Here is a 19467-nt window from a genome sequence, read left to right as displayed (position 1 = left end):
CCTGAGGGGTATCACGTGTAGTCACGTGGTATTTCTGCCAAGCAATGGCCTGTGCTCTTATTTCCGAAAACGATGGGATCTTGCAGCCAGAGCCCCAAGATTGTTGCTCGACCTGACAATGCGTCCCTGAACTATTGAGTTATTTGGCTGGCCAGGTGTATGGACTGAATTATACCCCATTTCTACCCATTCTACATATGTAGCACTCCCCTCCCCGGAAATCCTCCACGCCAAGTCAAACTTCAGCCCGCATTAGCCACTAGTTAGTAGGGAGTATACGGAGTATACGCAAAAACCACCTGCAGCTGGGCATCTTGAGGTTTCCACGATTGCCTTGAATGCTCGCATATCTGACTACCATTCTTCAGCTTTAACGACTGACTCACACTTATTATCAACATACACATGACCATTTTTGCAAGACTGAAGGCTGAAAACGATAAGCACTAAGTAAAGACTGCGGAGAGTTCTCGGACACTTTCCAAAGGAAGGGCTACGCCAACCAATAGACACGATGGCAATGCCAACATGAGTCTCCCACAATGGAACTTGGACTATCCTCTGAAAAAGGCATATAAACCCCTTTGGAACCTCTCTCCTCTATCTCAGCTTTGCATACTCCGTATTCATTACCTTCCCTACGTACATTCAGGCTCGCTACCCTATATATACTACATCCATCCATATCTATAACAACATCCACTCAGACCCAACCACAAACATGGCAACTCGTGAATTTTCCAACATGTTCCAATCCAAAGACTTTGCTAGTCGCTACAGGCTTGCAGAGAAGCTCACTGGGCTTTTCGCTCGCCCATTGATCAACCAATCGGGAATTGCATCCTATGGGAAGCGACCCGTTATCCTTGACAATGCCTGTGGCACAGGCGTTATTTCCAGTGTTCTCAATAGCACACTTAGTGACCAGGTTAAGAAAGACTGGGAGCTGACCTGCGGCGACTTATCCCAACCCATGGTCGAGCATACTCAGCAACGAGCCATAGAGGAAGGATGGCACAATGCGGAAGTGAAAGTCGTGAACACACAAGAGATGAATCTTCCAAACTCATATTATACACATATCTATACTGCTTTTGGTGAGAGCCGGGACTGGCCCCAAAGTTACAATAACAATCACTAACGTGGTCTTTCCAAAACATAGCAATCCCTATGATTCCTGATGCCGATGCTGCATTGAAAGGTATGTGCATATGGAGATGGAAATTACAAGTGCGCGCCAAACTGGAAACTAATTCCGCCCCATAGAATGTCTCCGAGTCCTCCAGCCAGGAGGCACATACGCATCAACCAACTGGAAGACAAGTACGTATTCGTCCTTACGCTATCATGTCCACAAACTGACCCTTTCCCAACAATATAGCCCCCCAAATAGCGATGGCGCTCTCCTCCCTCGAGTCCCTCTCATCGGAACTTCCTCTCCCCGAGGTTGACCAATTCCAAAAAGGCCTTTCCAAAGGCTGGGACTCCGAATCCCTTGTCAAATCCGTGCTCGAAGAAGTAGGATTCACGGACGTCAACGTCACAGCCGTAACGGACCACGCTTCAGTGCCTATTGCGGAATTCGTGGAACTGAATAGGAGTTTCCTACCTGTTGCCTTAGGGAAGTTCTGGACAGAAGAGCAGCGTGAGAAACACTTGGGGCGTGTTCCTGAAGTGATGAAGCAATGGCTGGAAGAAAAGTTTGGTGTGGATGGGGTGGTGCCGCTTGGTCCAACTGCCATTGTCGTTACTGCGAGGAAGCCGTGAGTGAGGTGCTTTGTAACGCCGAGAAAGGATACATAATGTATTGTCAAGAGGTTTGTAGGCATCAAGTTTTAAAGAAATTCGATTATTGCCCAAATATAGCTTTGCTACCGTTGTTAGACAACAGAAGACGCATCAGACCTGTGCTTCTACCAGACAGCTCGACTAAGCTGCTGCTATATAACTAACTTAGTAGTCAGGTTTATCAGCTTGTAGATGGAGACAAGGCCATAGTATACTCTTTTCTTACGATTACAAGAGGCGAAGGTGAGATGCTATGTGCCGCAAATATACAGGGGAAGAATGGTGGTCGGATAGACAACCCTGTAACACATTGCACTGCATTAATAATACAGACAAGTGTTACAAGTTCATGCAATTCATTTAATTTGGTCACGATAGATACCATATTTACCCATTCACCGCGTGATAAGTTGAGAAGAGAAACGCCGGTCTCTCAGCAAGCAGGGCAACACCCGCATAACCATAAGGAAATTGGAAGTGAACCAAACGCCGTTGCTGATCCTACCCTACTAGTACTCCTATCGCATTCCACTCAGACATTCATGACCCATGCTGCGGGAAGCCGACTCGCGAAAGCGTGCGGCTTGGATCCATCCGGTTGTCCAAATCCTCGTAGCGAAGAATGAACTCGCGCTGTATGTAAAAGGTAAGCTCAAGGTCAAATGCCAAATAAATCGGAGAGTGCACATACCCTAACTTTCTTCCACGTGGCAGGGTCCCATAACAGATAGACTCCCCGCTCACTGACTCCTCGTTCCACATCCACGGGCCCGGGGTACGCTTCATCCCGCGTTAACCAGCACCGCTCAATCTTGTGATACCGCCATTTGCGGCCCATGAGTTCTTCCGCCGCGACCTCTTGCATGGCATCTCGAGGCATGCTGTAGAAGATGTAGAATAAGGTCTCATCACTGAAACTCGGGATTCTTGATTGCAGAGGTTGAACGTTTGCCACACTATAACAACCCGGGAGAGCAAAATCCTGTTCCAACGGCACACCCGGTACAGATGCAACAAATGGAGAAGCGAAAGTCGAGTGCAGTGGCCTGAAGACGGTGTTAATTCAACGCTATATTTGAGTGCTTGAGTGGACACATACTCTGGTTGATTCAGATCTAACCCCAATGTCATTAGATCTTGCCCAACTGCGAGGCTAGCGACATCGGCACTATCACTATGGATCATCCGAAGGAGACCCGCCAACCCGAATTTGTCAATTTCGCTCATTTCGGCTAGGGGTTGTTGTTCGGCTCCGGAATCCTGTGATGGTCGACTCAGCCCTGGTGCCGCTGGTATCGATTGTTGTTGGCCAGCTATCACGGAGCTGCCTTGCTCGTCTTTCTCCTGTCCTAGTACACCGTTGGACGTTTGATTAACTGGCGACCGTGACGATGAAATCCCTAGAGTCCATGGTCAGCATTCATCTGCCACATCCAAGGCTTTCGCGCATCCTACCTGTTGACCCCGCTGCCACTGGTGACGTTATCCGTTCTTGCCCGCTAATCGCACTCGCCATCAAATTCCGACTTTGAGCTGATTGGCTTTGGTTGACACCCGCGAAGGGCAGGTTGGTATTGAATGCCCCGAATCCAGCGCCTTGCATCAGGGAGCTTCTGCGGTCTTGACCGATGTCTGCGGGGACGTTCCGGCCAAGCGGAGGAAATTCATCAATATTCCCCGGCTGCGGTTGCGCGCCTCCGCCCAACTGTCCACTGATACCTTGGCCACCGTTTCTGTAATCGTCTAACCGGTTGGCAAACTGAGAGCCGGATGGGAATACGTCATCGTGCGATGGTTGATTCTGTTGCTGTGGAAGTTGGGTTTGCGTTTGAGGTCCGCGCGATGGGGGTTGCGAGGTGGGATGTTGCTGTCTTTGAACGGGGGTTTGTTGCACGCCACGTTGGCTAGCATTCGCCCATACCAAATGCGCCTGGTTCTGCACCTGCGACTGCGCCTGCGACTGCGACTGCGACGGTGCTCCGGATAATGAGGGGAAGTCGCTAAAAGGGTAAGGCGAGTAGACATTAGTGCCGGGCTCTATATGATCCATAGAATATTCGGGATGAAACGTCGAATCATCGGCATGTCAAAACTCACGATAAATCAATTGGGGTCCCCGGGTTAGATCCGCTGAGGCTCTGCGCAAAAGTTCCCATTGTTCCGATGTTACGTTGTTGGTTACCCTGTATCCCCGGCGTCCCACTGACGGGCATATTGAAATTCCAGTTCGCTCCGCTACCTAATTTATTCCTCCGGCGTCAGTTTCCAAGACAACCATAACAGCCAATCGGACAAATCACGGTGTAGTCATACTTATTTTACCGTTGGGCAAGCGTGTTGAGGCCAAAGTCGCATTTCGAGCTTGAGCTTGTTGCTGTGCGGGGAACCCTGACATCGCCCGTAGGGGTTGTGGTCCTGGCCCTGGTGCATCAGAAGACGGTCAGCAAGGAATTTTGAGTCGTTGGAAAAAATGTGCAGCTGGGCGTTTGCATCAAACGGGGTCGGCGGTGTTTGGCAAGGGAAGACGTGGGAAGTGCGTCGGTCGCACGCAGGGCGTCCATCTATGAGAGGGTTTTCAATTGGGGCCGGCAAACAAGAAAGTAACCTTTCTTCACACCAAGCTCCTCAAAACAATGAAGCCACTCCCAAACAGTGTGTGCATCATAAGCCTGGCAGCAGAAGTGGGAGACCGAGCCAGACGACAAAGGAGACGCAGGGAACAAACGAAATTGACGAACCTGGCCTATTCATGGTGAACTCGCGGCCGATGGAGGCGGTCGGTATGAAAAATGTTTAGAAGTTCGAAAATCGAGGCAGAGTTCGCTCGCCGAAAACCGATAGCATCAAAGATTGGAGTGGTTTCCAGGATGTCTCTTTGCCCACACTTGTCGCGACGGCTTTGGAAAGTAAGTGGAGCGAGTGGCCACACCCGCGCGCTTAGAACATGTGCACAGACCGGTTAGCCGCAAGCTACTTTCTTGCAGTATAACACACAGTTAACAAGGCGTTAATCTGCTGTTTTTGATAAGGATCATTAAGAATAATGCGAATTCAAATATTCCAGGTGCAATGACCTTTTTATATGCTCGAAGATAGGAAGCCAGACGAATATCATTTACTTGGGCAGGTCTCAGCTATTACCGCAAGAACTGTTCTCAAAATAAAAACATTTACAGTCTATCGGGGGCTCATATCTTCCATGTTATAACTTTAATGTTTTATTATCGAATTTGAAGCTCAATTTGTAGCTCCAACTGCTTGCATACGGTGTGACCGTACGCCGGGTGGCACGTGACTTAGCCGCCGAAAAGTCAACTCCGACAGAGCCCCAGAATCCGATCCCGACACCGAACTGCGTTGGACCAGATCAGCCTGTCGTTGTGGTCACCATGCAACGCCAATCCGTCATGCGGCTGGCTCGCCAGTATGGTGCCTTCCCGCTGGCCGAATTACCACCGCCGTATCTTGCGCCTTCTCTCCACTTCCCCCTGAACCGGTCGTCAGTCCAGAGCTCGAACTTTTCTTCCACCGCACCGGCTGCCGGCAAAGGTCGCGACCTGAACAAAAGCCGCGCTGTATCTGCAATACACCGGACTGGTCCGAGATTCAGATTGGGCGCATCGAAATACCCATTGCCCAAGCCTGTTTCGCCTGAAAAGCTCGAGAAACGCGAGTCTACCCCGAACCATGGACTTTGGGGCTTCTTCCCCAAGGATCGCCAGGCACTGAGCACGCCGGAATATGACAACGCGCATGGTTAGTGCCAGTCTTTGTTTCTTGCCCTTATATTGGTGTATGTGCAGTTATGCTTACATTAAGTGCCAGGTCGGTCGTGGTCCATCCAAGAACTCCGCGAAAAGTCCTGGGAGGACCTCCACTCTTTGTGGTGGGTCTGTGTTAAGGAGCACAATCGCATAGCCACTTCCAACCTCGAAAGAAAGCGCCTGAAGGCAGGTTACGGAGAATGGGAAGCTCAACAGCGGGCTCAAGTGGTAAGGCTACACCCTGGGAAAGTCATATTCGAACTATTAGCTGACAGCACTGGGTAGGTCCGTGTTACGCAGAATGGTATCAAGCACGTCCTTCGTGAGAGGTGGTATGCTTGGGAGGATGCTCAGAAGCTCTACGAGAAGGGATACCGCCCTCAAAACGAGGATAGCGAGGAGTCGGCATGATTGTCTCCGGTTCTCATGAATGTCTCATTCTAGACTTTGTACTTTTTACATGTAGTATTATCATATGAGTATTCCGTGGTTGTTGAATATAAGCTCGAGCGTGTTGATTTTATGAACAAATATCTGTACCCAGATAACATGTGGATTATTAACCAAAGAGCCAAGCAAGTTGGCTTGTAGAGAAATCAGAATTCTCGCATCATCTGCCTAATACTAGCACTGCCATTATACGGATTTCAATTTGACTACATGCGCAAAAGATGGTGCGTCTAGACATGACAGCCAACAATGCCTCAACCCACCAACGAGCTCTCTAACTAGGGCCTGATCAAATTACCTACGCAAAACTAACAAACAACTTAGGGAACAGAGCAAGTCTACCATACCAACAGCTTGTTAATACATCTCGGTTATATCTAAGTATGCTAGGTTGTAAACAAAATACGCCATTTACAGACACCTTTTGCCCTGTCAGTAAACCAGCGCAAACGAGCAGAACACAAGTCGTCCTGATTCGAAGTAATATAAGCATCCCAATTTTCAATACCAGCACCCTCACCCTCAAGGATATATTCCTTCAAGTCATCATCAATTTCAACTTTCGTGGTCCAATCAGTGGATCCTTGTTTCGAGCCCAACACCCCTCGCAGAAACGACTTGATGTCCACGGGCAAGGCTTCACACGGGAAATCAATCAGTAAACTAGCACAGACAAACAGACCCTTCGGCTGCCGGAACATCTCGTAATTGCAAGCCACAGAAACTGGCTTCCTGAAACGCTCGTGTAGTCGATACTGCACGTTGGTCAAGAGCCTCCGGGCGTAATCTTCCTCGAGGGCGAAGGTGATATTATTGCCGGATGCCCACACGGATTTGAAAACTATTGGATATGTTGCTGGTTCATATTCAAGGATATCTCCAGCTTCTCCCTGGTCTTCAAGCATCATGTAGTCGTATTGGCAGTCTTCGCACATTGTTTCGAATGTGGTGCACTCCATCTTGGTTAGGTGGCTGAAACTCGTGCCAGTAGATATACTTTGGCAGTATGAGTAAAGTTGTTGTGAATATTCTTTGATTTTTGCTCCCCTCTTGAGGCTGGACATGGCATTTATACTAAGAAACTGCCGAGACAATGAGGCTACGGTGATAAAGGAAGAACAATGAACAAGGTCAATATTAACAAAGCATAAAGGTAACTGAACTAACGATCCAACGATAATTGATTAAGAGGATGCATTATGTCCAAAACCAGTTGATAAGCCCCTTCAACACAGTTATGTGCATGAGTATAGCCAGCCCTATCCATGAACCACTCCAGACGTGCCAAGCTCATGTGGTCTGTAGCCTCAAACTTGCACATCTCCCAGTCATCCAGGCTAGGTGTCCGGTCTTCAAAGAGGCTCTTGAACAGGGTATTGTCAACTTTGACATATTTGGGAAAGTCAATTAGCAGGCTAATCCACATACTTGGGTTTTTTGCTCTTCCCACCTTTCTAGGCGGGTCATGGTCCACCTCATCAATTTCGTGGTAACTAAAAACATGGACCTTCTCATTAAAGTGGCTGTAAAGGGTGTCCGACACCTTTTGCTGGAGATCTTGGACGTATTCGTTTGGGTTTATTTCATTGTACCGGTATATGAACTGGCAGTTAAAGACCACTGGATAGGTGTCTTTGCGATACTTCAACGCGGGCCCATCAGTGCATCCAAAAAGTGCCAAAAGCTCAAGCATGTGCATTTGGCAGTGTGGACATACCTCTCCGTTAAGTTGGCAATCATAATCGGAATCCATTCTAGATTGGTCGTGTCAACGAGCTGTGAATCGAGAATGGACTATACGAGTCCAAGTACCAGCTGGGGGACGCACAAGCATATATACATTACTTGTCAAAGAGAACCATACTCTACTGTCACAAAAGGATTAAATGGAGAAACAAAGAATGAAAGGGGCTAATAAATCTATGCTACTTGTTCTTTGCGAGGCAATTTCATTGTGTCCAAGTCAGAAACAAACAACTAACCATACCTAGTTGGATATCAGATAGCCCGAAACCCAAAATTGCCAACATAAGGAAGCCCGGTGAGTCTCTTCATGTACCAGTCCAGACGAACTAGGCATAAATCCTCGTCCGAGCTTCCCGAAGCAACAGGAACTTGGTCATCCTGTTGACAGTTAATCGAAGACAGATCGAGATTCCCAAGAGTATAGGCCTTCATGTCCCAATCCATCCGGAACCCGAGGGGTAAGTCGACTAGTATACTAATCCAAAAGGCACCAGGCTCCCCCGGTGTTTGGAATTTATACCTCCGAATGTCGGCATAAATAGGGACCCATTGTCCTAGTACTTCGTATAGGTGGTCTCTCACTTTTTGTGGCAGTTCTAGGATCCTGTCGTTGGCATTTTGAGTGCCCCGACAGTATTCCGTAAAGACCACAGGATATGAAGTCTTCAAACGTTCGTAGCATGCTCCTGTTTCATTTTCGGGGGCCTCACGGCAGAGGGTGGCATAGTGAGCTCTACAATCGACACACATGTCTTGTGAAGTATAGCAAGTCATTTTGTTGAAGCTAAACTAGCCGGGGCTCTGTCTGTATTTCCGGGAGTATGCCGAGACTTGATCTCTGCCTTTGGAAACAGTGGCAAGCACGGTAAACATATAGCGTGAATCGCAAAGCCTGAACAACGCCATACAAGCGCAAGAAAGGAGTTTGCTGTACTGTCCTTTTCTATCGAAGCGTATTAAGTTCTTTGCAGTTTTGTTGATTGCTATTGTTCTGATGTTTTTGGTGGGCCATTGTCTGGTCCCGATAAATACCTTTGCTCGGCCATCGTTCTTTGGCCTCTGCGACAGTCAATACTCATTCAATTTCGGCATTGTCCGCTTGGTTCAGCCAAATTACAGAGTTAGGTAAGTGAAAGTGATTTGAATATGGAAAAGGGGGAGGACTCAGGAGTTGTAACTGTGCCTGAATGGGAGATGGATCGCACCAGTAATGTTACTGGTCCAATAGATCGTGCACTATTTCCAGGAGAGTTGAGGAGACAGGAGCTCGAGTGGATATCGAGCCAAATAATATGACAAGCATACCCCTGGAGGGGTGCTGCTGCTCAGGAGGATGATGGATGATCCCGGTATAGTTGGAGTGTTAGCCTGGGCCACTCCCGCTAGTCTGGAGCTGTCGCCGACTCCTTTCCACCTTCACCGCTAACTACAAGCTCCATGCACCACTTCCTCTCCGCATCCTCCCACTGCTGTCCCCTCTTCTTGACAACCGCGATTTGTTTGATATTTTCGATTTCATTTATTTCTCCCAGATTCACCCTTCACGATGGATGATATCTCCCCCGAATACGATGTTGTCGTCCTCGGCACCGGTATGTACCATCTGATCTACCCCGCTGTTTGACGCCAGAGCTCACAACACCCCTCCTTCAGGCCTGACGGAGTGTGTCCTTTCTGGGTAGGGTTCCCTCGTTATCCTTCCATGGAAACCAATTAACCCTGTATTACGTACAGAGTTCTCAGTGTCAAGGGCAACAAGGTGCTCCATATCGATCGCAATGATCACTACGGAGGGTGAGTTGGCAACCCCGCTTCCAGGCTTCGAGCTCTCTGGGCAAAACATCCACCCACTAACACCATCGCAGTGAGGCTGCCTCTGTGAACATTGAAACTGTAAGTAGACAGATATAACGGGTCTTTTAAATTTCGTCCGTCGCTAACATCCTGTTTTACGATAGCTCTTCAAGAAATACGGCAATGTCCCCGCCGGCGAGGAGCCCTGGAAGAAGTATGGCCGCGTTAACGACTGGAACGTCGATCTGGTACCTAAGCTGTTGATGGCCAATGGCGAGTTGACGAACATTCTGGTTTCTACCGACGTTACGAGATACCTCGAGTTCAAGCAGATCGCCGGTAGCTACGTCCAACAAGGAAAGGGTCCCAAGGCCACTGTGGCCAAGGTGCCTTCCGATGCAGGTGAAGCTCTGCGCTCATCTCTCATGGGAATGTTCGAGAAGCGCCGCGCTAAGAAGTTCCTGGAATGGGTTGGTGAATTCAAGCCTGAAGACCCAGCTACCCACCAAGGTGTGCATGCATCCTCGCGGACTTATCAACTTGAAACCGCTAACACGGCCCAGGCTTGAACATCGCTACATGCACAATGAAGGATGTCTACGACAAGTTTTCGCTGGAGGACAACACTCGCGACTTTGTCGGCCACTCCATGGCTCTTTTCCAGACTGACGATTACATCAACACCCCCGGAACTGCCACCGATGCTATCGACCGTATCCGCCTGTATGTGAACTCGATGGCCCGGTATGGAAAGTCTCCATACATCTATCCTCTATATGGTCTGGGAGAGCTTCCCCAGGGCTTCGCTCGCCTTTCCGCCATCTACGGAGGTACCTACATGCTTAACACCGATATCGATGAGGTTCTCTACGATGACAGCGGCAAGGTCTCGGGCATCAAGGCTACGATGAATGACCGTGAGGACAACGGAGCCGCCATGAAGTTCGAAACCAAGACAAAGAAAATCATTGCAGACCCCTCCTACTTCCCCGGCAAGGTCTCCGTCACTGGCTACCTGCTGAAGGCAATTTGCATTCTGAAGCACCCCATAGATAAGACTGACGGCAGCGACTCTCTTCAGCTGATTATCCCCCAGTCTCAGGTTGGGCGCAAGCGTGACATTTACATTGCCGTGGTCTCATCAGCGCACAACGTCTGCCCCAAGGGGTACTACATTGCCATCGTCTCCACAATCGCCGAGACGGATGCCAACCACCACCTGGAGCTGCAGCCAGGGTTTGAGCGCCTTGGTGAAATTGAAGAGAAGTTCTTTGGACCCCCCATCCCTCTCTACACTCCTCTTGAGGATGGCCGGAAAGACAACATCTACATCTCCAAGAGCTACGACGCCACATCCCACTTCGAGACCACAACCGGTAAGTTTATCGCTCAAACCACCTAGCACATGGGACAAGAAATGGCAGATGCTAACTTGAATAGATGATGTGCGGGACCTTTACCAACGTGCGGCCGGTGAAGAGCTTGTCGTTGAAGGGCTCCGGGAAGGTCAGACGCTTGCGGAGGAGTAGATACTTCGACACCATGTTAAAGGGACTAATATACTGTCGTTTTGATGCTTTTGAATTGAGCAATAATAACCTCCATCTTTCGTTCTTTTTGTTCAGTCCGTCTCGTGTTTAGTACCGTACGCTCTTTGCCGCTTGGGCAGTTGTGTCAAGTAGAGCTGGTCAACCTCACCATCGCAATGGAGAAGAGTGCCAAAACAAAAGAGGGAAAGAAAGATAGACCTAGCCATACAATCGGTCGACTCAGCTCATCAACAATAGTCACATTCCAAATAAGGTATCATAAGAAGCGCACAACTCTATCATGGATATCATAGATCAAAGGCAATCTATATATCTATAACTTAACTTCCGGATCCGTATTCGCCTTCTCATGATCCGAAACCATACAAACAGCCCCGGTATCAACCCTCACAATCTCCGACCTCAGAAGAGCCAACCTCTTCCCAATATTCACCACCCTCGAGACCAGCTTCACCTGCGTCCCCGCCGGCACAGGTCGCAGGTATGTCACATCCAAATGCCGACTGACCCCTCCCAGCTGGAAAAAGCCTGGCTTCGACACCCCAAGCAGGATCATGGACGAGAGCGTGTCGATAAGCGTCGCTGCACACCCGCCATGCAGGTTTCCGAGGTAGTTGCAGTGCTTGGGGGCGATGGTCATCAGGAAGATGATTTCGGCGTCTGGTTCTGGGGATGCGGAGTGGAATGTTAGGTTTAGGGCGGCGCTGTCGATGCCCCAGCGCTGTGGTGTTTGTTAGTTATAATTTTCTGCATTTGGATGAAGGGTAATGTAGAGGATTGGATTTAGAGTAAGGGGGGTAGGTAGGCTTACATCTTCTCCATCTGTTCTCGTTGCGAACTGTTGCGCGAGACTGTATACGTGCTCTTCGAATTTGGTCAGGGGCCTGTCGGGGAGGACGACGCCAGCTATTGGGCTTGCCATATTTATTTATTCTCCTTTGAATATTCCTGTCGATATTTGGGACTGGTTCAAACACGAAGGACTGAAAGAGGACGTTGGAAAGTTGGATTCAGATGTCGGGGAAGTGAGAGTTGTTGGTCTTATTCATTTGAATTGCCGAGGTTGTGACGCTCATATCTTTCTTAGACTCTTGGACGCTGAGTCCACATTTCTGGGGCCGCCCACGCTTTATTTTATTAGTGTGAATTTGCCTCTTGGGCTTTATAGTTGATAATTCCATAAAGGCGTGTGTGAGCTTGGTTTACAGGTAGCTGCTTGTGGAGGGGAACGTTGTGCCGAGGTTCCTAAGTAAAGAGACCACGGCGCGGGCATTTTATATCGCTACTGATGACTAGAGCCAACTCAACATCGAGATCTCCAAATGCCTTAGATACTTTTCAATTTAGGCTAAATTCCCTCCGAAAAGATAATAGGCCCGGCGGAATATGCACAATATATACAGTGAGTTGAAGACAACAGACCAATTTTCCAGAACCAGGCACGCAAGAGCAGCGCATCTCTTAACTCTCTAAGAAACTGTGGCACTGGGAACGATCGCAGTTCCGGTCGAAGTAATGGCAGAAGTCGACTGGGCAACCGCAGTAGCACCAGGGATCAAACTCGGCCCGGGGATGGTATAAGTCAGGGACTTGAAGATATCAACCAAGATACCAGGATCCGTGGAAGTATACAGCTCCGTGCCGAGAACGCCATCTGGCTGGGTCGATCCACTCCCCGTGATTTGCAGATTAATGCACTGCATGTAGTTCTGAGCCCCGTTTTCGGTGTGCGCACCCTGGAGTGCAATCAGCTCGTGGCGCAGGACATAATTTCCCGGAGCAATGTCCTCAGGGATTTGGACGAGCCATGCGCTGTTGTTCTCAATGAGATCGTCTGTGCCCCAAAGTCCAGGGACGGAGGAATCGTCCACCAATCCAACTTCCGAGATCTTGAAGAATTCCAATGTTGTCTTGTCGACCGTCTGGCAGCTGGAGCCGCAGTTTGCAAGGTAATCCAGAACAGGCCCGTGGTGTGTTTCGGGCCACTCCGTCCATTGGAGATTGATGCTGTCACCTGCCGCAACTGGGATTGATCCCTCACCATTTGTCGCGTTAAGATGGCAAATGATGTCGGGGGCGCTGTACCCATCAGTCGGGAACCCTCCTCCAGTATTAGGCGTGCCCCAGGCGGCGACCAAAGGTACATCTTCCATGTACGGAAAGGAACTGATATCCCATCCTTGATATGAGACGCCGTTGACTATAATATTAGATATATGGCCGTGGCCGACCACATAAGAGGCGAAAGCGGCTACGAGGAGAAGTCGCGACATGGCTTGCTCAAGGATATCAACAGACTGGTAGGTTTGAAGAGCAGATCAGAGTTGATATTTTCAATCGTAGCACTTGGTCAGCTATCCCAATTTATATCCCATGCCATATTGCTAGTTCTGTGTCCCTAATTTCCTATTACCCGGGGCTCGGTCACATCATTCACGGACATCGCACCATTTGACCAGGATGAAACCTGAATAATATGGATTAATCTAGCCGGTGCTGCTGATAGCTGGGCAAATGTATCTTGGCGCATATTCTATTATATAGGATGAAACGAAATCAACCTAGGCAGCGGGTCCAGGCGTTGAAACGGGATAGACTCCGATTCGAAACAGGCATGTTCCAGGGCTATCACTTCTTCATCATAGCAACGGAAAAGAATCTCCCAGTTGTTCTCTTGTCGATATGGCATATGATGTCCATTGGCAACCTCGAACCAAGCTTCGAACTTGAACGCCTTTCATAGGCGATCCATACTTGGTTCAAAACATGGAGGATATCGACGAGGGTCCAGCTGAGTTGTATAGATTCCAAAAAATGGCCAAAAAAGATATTCCGTGGGTTAGAACCACAATATTCTATCCAAAGTGTTTGTATTCTGGTTGTTTCAAGATCCAAAGGCGGATACAGCATAGGGGGATGAAAAGTGTTGCACTCTTATAACATGTTCGTTCCTATATCTGTGAATAAGCTGTTCATATGTTAGCCTCAAAAATGACATAAAAAAACTTGTGATCGAAGAAAGGATGGTGGATGTTGGAATGAATGACAGAAGAAAGACGCACTGTTGTTGATGGCAGATCACGTGACCCTGCCTCTCATCGAAATGAAGCTTGAGTCTGATTGTCACCACTGCACGTCTCCCAAGCCCTCCATTCCGAATCCGCCGTCCCACGGGCTTGCCTGAGGGTCATTTGGAGTGTCTGATTTATTCACAGTCTACAATGGCTACCGATCCTTCCCTCCAGGACCCCCTACTGGCCCTCCGTCGCGCCATTGCAGCTGGCAGCTTGCCCACTGCGACGACATCCTCCGAGCTCTCAACCGATAATGCAACTGAAGACCTGGCTAAAGCAACCCATTTGTACTTTCAACATCCACTACCTCAGTCACTCGCGCTAAACACGCCGACTCGTTTCATCTCGTCCGACTCCCCTGTCGACCTCCGCGGTATCTTCTTCGCGTATCAGAAAAAAGATGTTGCGATTCCCGAATACATCACCTCGGTACAGGAGCTGAATGAGGCGCTGAAACAGAAGGAAAGCGGCGAGGGAGCTCCAGAAGAAAAGGCGCAGAATTTGTCGTTCGTTGAGCGCTTGGATTTGATTACATGGCTGGAGGGCGCTTCGGACGACAGTGAATATATTAAGCCACTTGAGGGAGTTGCAGGTGCTCCCTCATCGGCGGCCCAAGCTCAGGCATCCACAAACGTTGCCTCTGGTGCAACAGGTGTATCTACTGCTCCTAGTGGTGCACCCACCACAGGAGCTTCAGCTGGGAAGGCTGGGAAGGTCATCGATCCTAGACTTCAAGAAATCTACAATGGGGAGCGAAAACTGGGAGATCGCAACAGTGTTCTACGAGGGATTAAGCAGTCGGTAAGCTGAGAGCCCCATGGACCTGGTATTTTTTTTTGCCCCTGGGTTCTAACATGGAATGACGCAGGACTTTTCGCATGTTCGCAAAGTCGCCGAAACCTTCCTCGGACGCAATCGATCACGGACAAGTCAATACCCCCCAGGCGCAAAGCCCGGAGCCAAGCCACATGCCATGGTTCCAGCACCATCAGCAGGTCTCTCTCAACCTCGCAAGGGCAGCTCAAAAACTCAGGACCCTATCATTCTCCTCTCCCCTTCCGCCTCTTCCCTCATCCGCATGTCAAACGTCCGGTCGTTCCTCGGCGACGGAGTCTTCGTCCCTCCCGATCACCCCACACTCGCGATGCCCAGTGCCTCCAGCAACATCTTATATATTCACCGTCCGTTAGGGATCTCCAATTCGTCCTCCTCGTCCCGCGCCGTCGGCTCGCAAAGCCAATCCCGGAAACCCACCCGCTTTATCCTCGTCGATAGTACCGCCAACTTCAAACCCGATTACTGGCAGCGACTGGTCGCCGTCTTCACCACCGGCCAGACCTGGCAATTCAAGTCATACAAGTGGTCGTCACCGCCGGAACTTTTCAAACACGCCTCAGGCATCTACGTCGGCTGGCGCGGAGAAGATATCCCCCGCGAAGTCCGAGGCTGGGGCCGCGGTGTCCACAGCTTCTCCGTTGAACGTTGGGACGAGAAAGGTGGCGTCAACGGTGCAGGACGCTGGCGGGACCGCGAAGTCGTCGAAGGAATCTGGACTGCTATCGAGGAAGGCATGAAGTTACGCGGCTGGGGGTCTAAGTAGACTCTAGAACAATTTCCTCCGCCGTCCTTCTGGCACTTCGTCGTCCTCTTCTTCCCCCTTCCTCGTTCACTCCACTGGACTTACTTCGCTTGTACATGGCGTTTGGATAACCGGCGTTTCTCCTCCATTTTCTCTGCATTTTACCAATTCTTCTTATGTCTTTTTATCCCTCCTAGCTTATCTTTTTTTGGGGCAATAGTACGGACCAGGTAGAAACTTATGTCATTGAACGAAAAAAAAAGAATATAAAGACCCTTTCTTGTTTTCAAACCAAGGTTCTATGTTAAAAAGCCTAATGTGGGGGATACTTAGAATTTGCACCTCTTGTATGAAAGCACAAACCTTAGGCCAGGATCTCCAGAAACAGGTATATCGAACCTACCGGGGAGTACCAACTACGGTAATACATTAAGCCAAGACCATATGTTTCCCGATTTTTTTTCGATTGCATTTTTTGTATGTGAGTCACACCATGTATGTTTACAGGAAGTAGCAGACAAGGAAAAGAAGAGAATACTAAAAGGAAACCGCCGTACACAGACAGGCAGGCACATCGCTGAACCCTTGAAAATGCGAAACCAGGTAGATGCATGCAAGAATTGATGATGCTCGATGCAGGACAGATGGCGGTGGCATTTACATATCAAATGTCCGGGACACAATGAAAAGAAAATAAAATAAAAAGGAATATGAAATAAACGGGAGATGTCTTGAACTCATGCATGTATAAAAAAAGAGAAATATGGAAAATAAGAAAGGAAATTGGAAGAAGATAAACGCCACTCTAATGCTGCTCAACAATTATGTTTAAAGCGTTCTTCCCGGGGGTCTTCTATCTCCAACGGATGGAATCCACGCCGGAAGATCGGAAGTGGTGCAGAGAAAGAGAAACGAGACGTAAAATCTTCACAAAATCTCGGCAAGGGACGTTTCTATCAAGATGATCCTTAGATCATATCATCTTTCATATCTCGTGATGGCTCGCAAAATCAGGTCGCCGGTGGGAATCGGTATCGTGTGTCGAGTGTCAAGTATATATAAGGAAATAATGCGAGAACGTTCATGTCACAGGCGTGGGATGAAGAGAGATTAAAACGTATGGTGTGGAACGGACTCGTGCCTAGAAAGTAAAGTCGACTGATCGAATAGAACGGGTGTAGCCACCACGTTCGTCTTGTCATGAACGTGCTGAACGGCTCATCGATCGTTCCGGAAGGGGCGCAGGTGTAGGCGAGTAAGATCTTGAACCGCTACCAATTAAATCATCCACATCGTGCTCCTGGAGAATCGCAGAGTATTTCGGGTCGCGCAAGAATTTAGGGACAGAATCCTGTTTTGTATGTTAATCACCAACCCTGAGAGGAAAATTCAGGAACAAATGCAACTTACACTTGACATTAACTTGAATACCGATGTCTGTGCCATCTCAAATAGCTGCACCACTTCTTGAAGGCTCTTGAACATTGAATCGTCATCTCCCACTGCTTTCGTCATGCGGCTAGCTAAACTATTTCGGAGCGCGTGGTCAATGTTGAGCTCGCAGGGAGAGCCGGGTGCCAAAAAGGCATTGTAGAGTCCTTCAGGAGAGTCAGTTAGTGAGCTCAACAAGCGTCTACAAGAGATGACTTACCGTATGCCGCCGCCAGCGTTTCCCGTACAGCATCAGGTTTCTTGAAGTGGCCCACCTTTTCATATTTATGGTACTGGGAAGTGAATTCAGAGACATCAATATAGAAAGAGAGGTTCTCTTCACATAGCGAAAAGCGGAGAAATTCTCGGAACAGCAGGCGCAAAGCAGGATCTTGCAAAATATGGTTCAGGCGCGCATTATTAGAATCTCTTGGGATTCCACGGCTGTCATAAGGTGCCTCGCGAATCTTGCTGTCGCGCGCAATCCATCCGCAAACTCGTTGGCCACGGTCAGTGATACTGTAGATCGCATTTTTGGATGGTTGAAAGGCAACCAGGGAGTTCTCCATCTGAGGGATAGAACGGTCCTCTTGTAGTACCGTCATCAGACCATACTTGACGAAAAGCTCCGCAATCAAGACTGTTTCTCGGGGCTCAATTGTTGTCGAGCAGTCCATCAACCAGTCAACAGCGCCCTTTCCTGTGAATGTGTTGGAGAACATTTTATCACCAATCTTGCGCTCTCTGGCCATTTTCACGCCAACCAAACCATTCGAGTAGTCACTGAGCGAGTCAGAATCCGAGCTCGAGACGCTGCTTTTCACGTTGGGTCCATCCTGTCCTGCAAATCGGCGGAAAATAACCTCAATTGTCGCTCGATCATGGGAAAGCTTGTCGGTTTCGGTATCACGTTCCAAGTTAACCAATTGCATTGTGTTACGGGGCGACTCTAGAACATCAATTACGTGGCGCGCTGTGATACCGTTTCTTTGGCAAAATCTTTGCAGGATGTTGATGCCCTTGGGGGTAAGCTGATACACAGCACCCTTCAACGGAAAAGTATGCGAATATTTTCCATCAACGGATTCAATGAACCGGGCATCAACAAACCGCTGGCATACCGAACGAGCCATTTCCTTGGCCATAGAGAAGGTTGTCGTTGTGGTGGTTGTAACGATGCGAGAGGGGTCTTTTGGGTCTGGCATTCGGTTCGATTGGGAGAATTTAAGGGAACCCAGATTGTTGATGGCTTCCTCTGAAGTGAAAGTGTGGTCATATTTGGTGAAGCGTACGCGGTGCGAATCCAATTTCAAGCTAACCATGAGGGTAGAGAACAGGTCCATGAAATCCTATTAGAAGAAAAAGAAAAGATAATTGTCAGTAATTGTCCCACGAGCGAAGCGAAACTACCACATGGTTTATCCCATACCTTTGTAAAAGGACGATCATCTTCCGTCATACGCAGCAGCCTAGACGACGTTTGATGCATCTTGGCTGGAGAGAAGCTGACCGCGGAATTCGGTCTTTGTTCGGAGATGGGTGGGATGAGTTGGATTGTCTGGCGGCGCCGATCTGCTGAAGAGCTGGGTTGTTCGGTCACTGCAGATATGGATTCGAATTGAGCAGAGCTCGATTGTTCACTGCTGCCGCTGCCGTCGGACAATGGCAGAGAGAGAGGTGCTTCGCCTGCGCTAAGTTGGGATGCTTTTCGCGAATGCTTCTGCAGGCTGCCGGACGAAGCAGACTGGCGGAGAGGGTAATTCGCGGTCGAGCCGATTGCTGAGAGGTTCGCAAGGGCACTGGATGTCTTTTCGCGAGCGAGAGCAGCAAAAGAGCGTCGATTCCGCCTGGATATCGAGCCGATTACTGAACCTGTCAAGCCGGGCGTGGACGATGTGGCGGATGGAGAGCTCACAGTAGCGGGGATGTCGGAGGATATGAAGGATGAGGTAGAAGTGAAAGTAGGGAGACCGAAGTCGACCGGTGAAGAAGAGGAAGGGACAGAGACAACGGCCGCAGAAGAAGGGGAGGGCTGAGGCTGATATTGAAGTTGGGAAGAGGGAGGGGATCCTTGGTTGAGGGGAGTGGCAGATATGGTTGGCATTGAAGAGTGCGAACCAGAGTGGGATAAAAAGGGTAATCCTAAAAAAAAAAAAAAAAAAGGGCAAAAAAAAAAAACCAAAACGTAAAATACAATACAATGACGAAATGAGACTAAAGCAGAGGGGACAAATTAGGGAAATAAAAAAAAAAAAATTGGGGGAGGGGGCAAAGGGAGGGAGTTGAGGCAC

At 49.0% G+C, this 19467-nt stretch overlaps 11 protein-coding genes across 11 annotated transcripts; 4 read left to right on the top strand and 7 right to left on the bottom strand.

Moving 5' to 3' along the window:
- Window positions 1-491: 491 nt before the first annotated feature.
- gtmA (gliotoxin thiomethyltransferase) lies at window positions 492-1858 on the top strand. Its single transcript, XM_040808220.1, has 4 exons — window positions 492-1097; window positions 1163-1201; window positions 1267-1323; window positions 1382-1858. The coding sequence occupies exons 1-4, from the start codon at window positions 722-724 to the stop codon at window positions 1765-1767; spliced, it is 858 nt and encodes a 285-aa protein (XP_040666875.1). The 5' UTR covers window positions 492-721; the 3' UTR covers window positions 1768-1858.
- Window positions 1859-2068: 210 nt separating this feature from the next.
- Window positions 2069-4673, bottom strand: ASPVEDRAFT_40672 (NOT2/NOT3/NOT5 family protein). Its single transcript, XM_040812188.1, has 7 exons — window positions 4527-4673; window positions 4105-4209; window positions 3886-4030; window positions 3244-3788; window positions 2888-3188; window positions 2480-2834; window positions 2069-2421 (listed from the first exon to the last, which is right to left on the bottom strand). Exons 1-7 carry the CDS (start codon window positions 4537-4539, stop codon window positions 2329-2331), a joined length of 1557 nt encoding a protein of 518 aa, XP_040666874.1. The 5' UTR covers window positions 4540-4673; the 3' UTR covers window positions 2069-2328.
- Window positions 4674-5177: 504 nt separating this feature from the next.
- mrpl4 (mitochondrial 54S ribosomal protein uL29m) lies at window positions 5178-5963 on the top strand (the record flags this gene model as incomplete). Its single annotated transcript, XM_040806801.1, has 3 exons — window positions 5178-5544; window positions 5614-5780; window positions 5838-5963. 3 exons carry the CDS (start codon window positions 5178-5180, stop codon window positions 5961-5963), a joined length of 660 nt encoding a protein of 219 aa, XP_040666873.1.
- Window positions 5964-6388: 425 nt separating this feature from the next.
- ASPVEDRAFT_82650 (uncharacterized protein) lies at window positions 6389-6961 on the bottom strand (the record flags this gene model as incomplete). The annotated part of the gene is made up of 1 exon (XM_040817232.1): window positions 6389-6961. One exon carries the CDS (start codon window positions 6959-6961, stop codon window positions 6389-6391), a length of 573 nt encoding a protein of 190 aa, XP_040666872.1.
- A 203-nt stretch (window positions 6962-7164) lies between these two features.
- Window positions 7165-7701, bottom strand: ASPVEDRAFT_82649 (uncharacterized protein; the record flags this gene model as incomplete). Its single annotated transcript, XM_040817231.1, has 1 exon — window positions 7165-7701. The coding sequence occupies one exon, from the start codon at window positions 7699-7701 to the stop codon at window positions 7165-7167; it is 537 nt and encodes a 178-aa protein (XP_040666871.1).
- A 299-nt stretch (window positions 7702-8000) lies between these two features.
- ASPVEDRAFT_129849 (uncharacterized protein) lies at window positions 8001-8498 on the bottom strand (the record flags this gene model as incomplete). The annotated part of the gene is made up of 1 exon (XM_040806668.1): window positions 8001-8498. One exon carries the CDS (start codon window positions 8496-8498, stop codon window positions 8001-8003), a length of 498 nt encoding a protein of 165 aa, XP_040666870.1.
- Window positions 8499-9151: 653 nt separating this feature from the next.
- On the top strand, window positions 9152-11366 carry ASPVEDRAFT_40668 (secretory pathway gdp dissociation inhibitor). The gene is made up of 7 exons (XM_040812187.1): window positions 9152-9340; window positions 9402-9426; window positions 9483-9542; window positions 9614-9641; window positions 9707-10052; window positions 10106-10918; window positions 10983-11366. The coding sequence occupies exons 1-7, from the start codon at window positions 9295-9297 to the stop codon at window positions 11069-11071; spliced, it is 1407 nt and encodes a 468-aa protein (XP_040666869.1). The 5' UTR covers window positions 9152-9294; the 3' UTR covers window positions 11072-11366.
- Window positions 11367-11405: 39 nt separating this feature from the next.
- ASPVEDRAFT_27796 (PaaI family thioesterase) lies at window positions 11406-12014 on the bottom strand (the record flags this gene model as incomplete). Its single annotated transcript, XM_040810048.1, has 2 exons — window positions 11406-11813; window positions 11904-12014. 2 exons carry the CDS (start codon window positions 12012-12014, stop codon window positions 11406-11408), a joined length of 519 nt encoding a protein of 172 aa, XP_040666868.1.
- A 547-nt stretch (window positions 12015-12561) lies between these two features.
- ASPVEDRAFT_82645 (lytic polysaccharide monooxygenase auxiliary activity family 9 protein) lies at window positions 12562-13365 on the bottom strand (the record flags this gene model as incomplete). The annotated part of the gene is made up of 1 exon (XM_040817230.1): window positions 12562-13365. The coding sequence occupies one exon, from the start codon at window positions 13363-13365 to the stop codon at window positions 12562-12564; it is 804 nt and encodes a 267-aa protein (XP_040666867.1).
- A 948-nt stretch (window positions 13366-14313) lies between these two features.
- On the top strand, window positions 14314-15766 carry ASPVEDRAFT_82644 (CDC73 C-terminal domain-containing protein; the record flags this gene model as incomplete). Its single annotated transcript, XM_040817229.1, has 2 exons — window positions 14314-14967; window positions 15035-15766. 2 exons carry the CDS (start codon window positions 14314-14316, stop codon window positions 15764-15766), a joined length of 1386 nt encoding a protein of 461 aa, XP_040666866.1.
- Window positions 15767-16943: 1177 nt separating this feature from the next.
- On the bottom strand, window positions 16944-19280 carry flbA (developmental regulator FlbA; the record flags this gene model as incomplete). Its single annotated transcript, XM_040806757.1, has 4 exons — window positions 16944-17096; window positions 17156-17343; window positions 17397-18525; window positions 18606-19280. 4 exons carry the CDS (start codon window positions 19278-19280, stop codon window positions 16944-16946), a joined length of 2145 nt encoding a protein of 714 aa, XP_040666865.1.
- Window positions 19281-19467: the final 187 nt, after the last annotated feature.

Source organism: Aspergillus versicolor (assembly GCF_001890125.1).
Source record: "Aspergillus versicolor CBS 583.65 unplaced genomic scaffold ASPVEscaffold_4, whole genome shotgun sequence".
Lineage (NCBI taxonomy): Eukaryota > Fungi > Ascomycota > Eurotiomycetes > Eurotiales > Aspergillaceae > Aspergillus > Aspergillus versicolor.
This window is presented reverse-complemented; position numbering and strand designations above follow the sequence as displayed.